Genomic DNA, 6000 nt, shown 5'->3' with positions numbered 1-6000 from the left:
TTTTTTTTTTTTTTTTTTTTAATACCTTTATGTTAACAGCTCCAGTTATATGTTTGGTATCAAGACCCAATGAAACCCACTGGCATGGGGTGGACTGAAAGGAAGTGGCTTGGCAAAATGGGCCCACAGGTATCAGTTCTCATCCAGATCCAAAATGTAAACTCAAGTTCAGAGATGCTCATATATGCAGTTATGGCTTGGTACCTCAATCTCTGGTTTTTAAGGTTAAGCTACAGGTAAGGACTTTTCAGATTTGTGCATGGAGATTTAAGAAATTAAATCCTACTTATTCTGAATTATGTGACTAGAACCCTGTTCCTCATTCTTTATATTTACTGTGGTACGCTGAATAAAATTAATCCGCAATTAATGTCTTCAATTGTGGGCAGATAACTAGCCAACAGGGTTGTGTATGCTCCCGTATCTGACGGAGCCCCTGCAAGAGGGAAGTTAGCAATCAAATACACAGATTTAATTTCTGCCAAAACTTGAAGCTTTGTCTTCACTAAAAAATAAGTCTGCTGGCATAGGTATATGAGCAAATTTTCCTATAGTCCTGTTTATCTGGGCAGAAGGTACTTACACAGGTGGAAACCAGCTCATGGTAGTATAATTGCATCTACACCAAGGCTTTTTACCAGTATAAAGTGATAAAGAAAAAAAAATTACATTCCTAATTGATATCACCATACCAGCAAAAGCTTTTAAATTTAGGCCAGGCTTGAGAGGTTCTTGCTTCTCTCTCCTTCTGAAGAAGTGCTGCTTTTACTACCTAGGTGGGGGTGCAATGTCATTTCTGGTATCACAGCATTCCAGTAATGCCACTGTGAACCCAGAAGACTCACAGTAACAGGAGGGAATTTGTCAGTCAAGTTTATGGACTAGAGGTCTGGTTAAACACCATATTTCTTTTTCCAGACAATTAAAATGTAATTTAAAAAAAAAAAAAAATCAGATAAGTTTCTATCTAGAACACTTTGTGATATTTCAAAATCTGAAACAAATCATTGAGTCCAGATACTGAGGGTTTAATGAGACCAACATGCAGCATGATGCAATTGGATGGCTCTTCTTGTTAACCTATTAGCTACATAATGCAATTTCTCAAGAGGGCTCGATTAACCTAACCCCTCATAACTACCCTGGTCTCCTGGGTAGGGGTGTTTGTTGTTGCAGTCCCATGCATGGTTTTACTGCTTCTTTCCCAAATGGCACGATTAAGAAATATGAGATCGCAGTCATGCTTTATTCTTTGGGTACATTTTTTTTTTTTTTTTTTTTGCACTGGGGCAGCTTCAGTGTGGATGCCACAGTAGTGACGGCATAAAATCCTTTATGAGTTAAATCCAACCCTGGTTTGTTTAGAATGCACATAAAATTTCCTGTGCCCTATCTATGTTATAGCTTCTACCTCTGTACCCTGGTGCAGGCAATATGGAGGTTATTAATATTCTCAGAAGTGACTAGGCTTGTTTAATTTCTGCACAAGCATCAGGACATATTTCTGAACCAGTGTTTAAATGACTACTCTAATGCTCTCCTAGAAAAGCCTAAGAAAAAACTTTGTCCAGTTGCTATGGGTTTGGTGAGTTTTCTGAAAAATATTCCAGAATTTTTTTTTATGACATGAAACAGAAAGATCAGTTGGGAAAAATCTAAAAGTTGGGCACAGATATTAAAGGAAATAATAGTAAAAACCTGTATTCTCTAGAAAATTAAGTGCATTCTTTACCACACTAATCTGCTGAGCAAAGAGGAGCAATACCTCACAACTTCTTATGAGATTAAGCCTCTTACTGAATCTGACCATATATATCGGCTAATTTTTCAGAGTCTGACAATGAAAGACATGCAACATATCAGATGTTAATATGAAGAGACATCTCCAAGCTTACAAACAAGTAAAAGGCTATTTAAGTTAAAAAGAAAAATTAAAATTTTAGAGCCACTTTTCATTTTCTGAAATCCAGTTTATTCTCTTAGGCTACCAGCTGTACTGTTGTTCTTGCTGTTACGTTAAAGCTATACTTTAGAGCAGTGATTCTCAAGCAGGGTGCCAGGGTACTCTGGGGTACCTTGAGATACTTTCAAGGGTGCTGTGGGATCCCACACAATGTTAGTCCCGTTAGGTGTGCAAACACGATTCACTAAATAAATCCAGAGATTTCAAATATGAATCTACTGTCAAACCATTGGCGACATGTAGGGGGTGCATGCGGGTGCACGTGCACCCCCTGAATGTGGCAATATACCCCCTGTTTGACAACCCCTTCCCTTGCCAGCAATACCATCTGTGGGTAGTCCGTGATCTCGCCGCCAACAGTGCCGCCACCACCTGCGGGAGCTCGCCACGCCCCAGCAGCCGCCGGAGGCACGCAGTGTTCATCGTCAAAACCATTCTGCCCTGCTGTGGGCTGAGTTATTTACAGCAGAAGAATTGCTCTAATATTTTTCTGTAGGCAAAGAGCATGAACATTAAGAGTTGGCATTTTCTTCCAGAAGCATGGAATCTTAGGGCATTTTACACAAGCTCCAAGGGGGGGGTAGTGCTTTCATTATAGCAGCTTTGAGAGTCGCTCTAATTAAAGCGTCGCTGCCTCTCGTGCATCTCCCCACACTTAAAAATGGCAGTGGGGCTGCTTGAACTAAAACTCATTCAATGAGCTTTAGTTTAAGTGCCCCTACTGCCATTTTTAAGCACAGGGACACTGATACATGAGATGCAGGAGGCTGCTGGAGTACAGGAATTGCCATGCTCCAGCAGATTTGATGAATCGAGTCTGCTCCAACGCACTGGACTTCCAGCATGGCAGAGCAGCCTCTGTGCTCGTGTGTATAGGAGCCCTAAAAAAGTTGAGAATCACTGCTTTACAGCATGCCCTTTATGATGCCAGGAAGAGGATGTTCACAATTATTCCACATCTGTTCATATTATCAGTACAGCATTTGAACTAAACATTAATAGCTGCATTAAAATGAACAGCAGCCCTTTATTTAAGAGCTATTGGGTTTGTAAGAATCCACATAACAGCATAATAAAGAAACACATTCAATTTCTCCATGCTATGGTAGTACATTGAAAACGATTGCTCTACCTTCGCACACTATGTCAGACAGAGAACTGCCCCCTTCTCTGCTAGTTCCAACCACTGAGCTCTAGACACAGGTTAGCCACAAACAAAAGGAGAACAGGCATAGAGAAAAAAGAGAAAGTCACAGGCATTAGAGGGCAGAAAGAGTTAAGTGAGTTTCATACACACCTGTTGGGAAAAGTGCGTCAAATATGACAGAGAAAATAAATCTTGAATATTAGATATAAAGTTTGAGAGCATTTATTTCTATGTATGGTTTTAAGAGGGGATAGAAACAGTCAGGCTTCTTAATACATAAATAGTACATCGACATTTCTCCCATGCACTCAACTTTTATATAAGCAATTCCCCTTGATGTCCTTCACCCTCACAAGACATAAGAGAGCATTTTGGATCACTTACCAGTTGTAGTGCAACTGAATCTGTGTTTTCAGACAGCATGCCCATTTCCTACATATATAGGAAACTTGCATATAAGCTATCATGGAAGAGTTCAAGACTATCAGTAAATAAAAAAATGCCTCTATATATATTTAATGATAAAGTCTTGAACTCTTCCGTGATATTTTCTATGCAAGTTTCCTCTGGAAGATAGTCTCAGTCATTTTTGGCACAAGACTTTTCTTTACTGGTCTTTCATGCAAATTCAGGACACAGGCTTATATTAAAGTCAAGGATCATAGATGTGTCCTGAGCCTCAGTGGTAAGGTTAAGTAGTTAAGGCAAGCCCGTTTCTGCAGCTGACAGCTAAGGCAACGATGTGGCTAGCTTTGCATCAGGCCACCTGAATAACCAGGTACTCGTCTGCAGCTGGTTAGCTGGAGGCAGCCTTCAGCTCGAGTCTGGTGTGAAACTCAAACTCATGTTTCTGGATCTGTAGTATCATGCTAACTGTTTGAGTGTGGCACCGCAGACAAAAACCAGGAGAGGCAAGTCAATAGCAACTATCCCCATCATAAATAGAAAACAATCTTATGAAATGTATTTTCATTCTAACTGCTCAACAAACTTGTTTCAAGCACATAGAAATGAATCAATCAGACATAAAACACAGGACGCTCCCCCCACCCTTGCCATCTTATGCTACTAGCCCCTGAGTTGCTCTGCTACAGCTATGAGCAGCATTCCCTCTAAGCTGCATGGTGTGCATGGCATGAGCACGCCTCTGCAGCCGCATGCACCACACAGCTTAGAGGGAACGCTGCCTACAAGCAGAAATTAAAGCAAGATAAATATAGAAAAAGTCTCTCAGAGAAAGAAATCAACTTAGAAACGTCTCTAGGGTTAAAATGCCTGGTGCTTAAGGTGTAGGCGGTTACAGGAAAGCAGCTTTGTACGTTAATAGCCAAAAGCTGTTGCAATTCACACTAATGTTGTTCAATGAGTTATGTTCAGTAGAAGTTTCAACCTTTTCTTGGGATACAAAAGTCTATGCCTTTGTTGCCAGTTGCTTTTAATCATAAGTCTGAAGGAACAATAGTTTCATCATGCACAAATGAATGACAAACATCAGGGCACTTTACAGGTTGTATGTGTAACACTGCAGGATTTCATGGTTAATGAGGATGTGATGGGGCATTGAGAGATTACCTTGATTGGCCTTGTTCACTGAGTTAGCACATTAGTGTCTCATGTTCCTGTCCTACCAATACCAGGAAATATATTTAAATACATATTCCATAATGTGATGGAGTCATATTTTCCTCCATTTAACATAGTTAATATTTACTGAAATGTACCTCCATAAGTTGTTCATCCAATTTGACTTGCTTTTTTCTTAGCCCTTCATTTTCCAAGTTGATGGTCTCCAATTCGCGTTCAAGTGAATTCATCTGACTGATCTGTTAAAAGCCAAGACTTAATTTGAGGAATGCAGTCTGGGAAACTGTTTCATCTACCTTTGCTTATTATCTTACTACTTTGCTGACCATGGATTTTTGTACCCAAAGATAATTACTGGATGAATTAAAAAAACGGTATTCAACATCACAGATTAATACTGAACTGATTACATAAAATTAAACCCTCAAAAACCAAGAGACAGAAGCCTAGTGCTACAGGCTGAAGAATACAAGGTAAGAGAAGTGTAATGTAATGGTAAATTAAAGCTGGTATAAAAACATCTGCATGACTCCAGATGCTCCCCCAAAAAAATAGAATCAAAGATGGGTTTTGTTCGTCTTGTTTTGCTAGAGGGTGGGTATGCGTACGTGTGAGTTTTTCAACTGTAGTGCTTAAGAATTCCAATATCTATATTACAATTGTAGTATATTAGTATCTATATTCAAATTATAGTGTGTACATGTGTATAATATAAATACACATATATATATATACACACACACACACACACACACACACACACACACACATGTATAATATATATATTATACACATATATATGTGTATAATATATATATTATACACATATATATGTGTATAATATAAACACACACACACACACACACACACACACACACACACACCCTCTATACTCGCATCCATTAGAATTCTAATATCTAGCTAGTCTGCCACAAAGACCTCACCCTCTGAGTCAAGAGACAGCAAATTGATACCGACCACTGGGAAAGCAATCAGACAATTTGGCATGGACAGAGGTCTGTTTAACAGTTTAATTTTTGGCAGACATTCTAGAAGGGGAGGTTTAGGGAAGTGTACAAAAGAGTACAAGGAAACACTTTTGGGACTGTTTACAGGGAACTCTTCCCAAACACGAGGGCAGTGCAGTAGTGAGATAGTGCCTAGAAAATTCAATGAATGGGCAATAGAGTTCAGCTCATAATACCAGCCAACTTTCTGGTACTCGCTCTCAGAGAGAGAATAGTGAGGGAGGAGACTAACTGTAAAAGCCCTTGAATAGTGTAAGTTTTGCTCACAGGAGATGTTT

General features: G+C 39.4%; 1 protein-coding gene across 2 annotated transcripts in view; it reads right to left on the bottom strand.

Moving 5' to 3' along the window:
* The window catches only part of NIN (ninein), a 95790-nt gene that overhangs the window by 14814 nt on the left and 74976 nt on the right, over nt 1-6000 (bottom strand). For both annotated transcript variants that reach the window (XM_019518357.1, XM_019518359.1), the window contains exon 26: nt 4832-4933. In XM_019518357.1, the coding sequence (XP_019373902.1) occupies nt 4832-4933 (102 nt within the window). The remainder of the gene's footprint in view (nt 1-4831; nt 4934-6000) is intronic.

Source organism: Gavialis gangeticus, unplaced genomic scaffold (genome assembly GCF_001723915.1).
Source record: "Gavialis gangeticus isolate Ggan-Ray unplaced genomic scaffold, GavGan_comp1, whole genome shotgun sequence".
Lineage (NCBI taxonomy): Eukaryota > Metazoa > Chordata > Crocodylia > Gavialidae > Gavialis > Gavialis gangeticus.
This window is presented reverse-complemented; position numbering and strand designations above follow the sequence as displayed.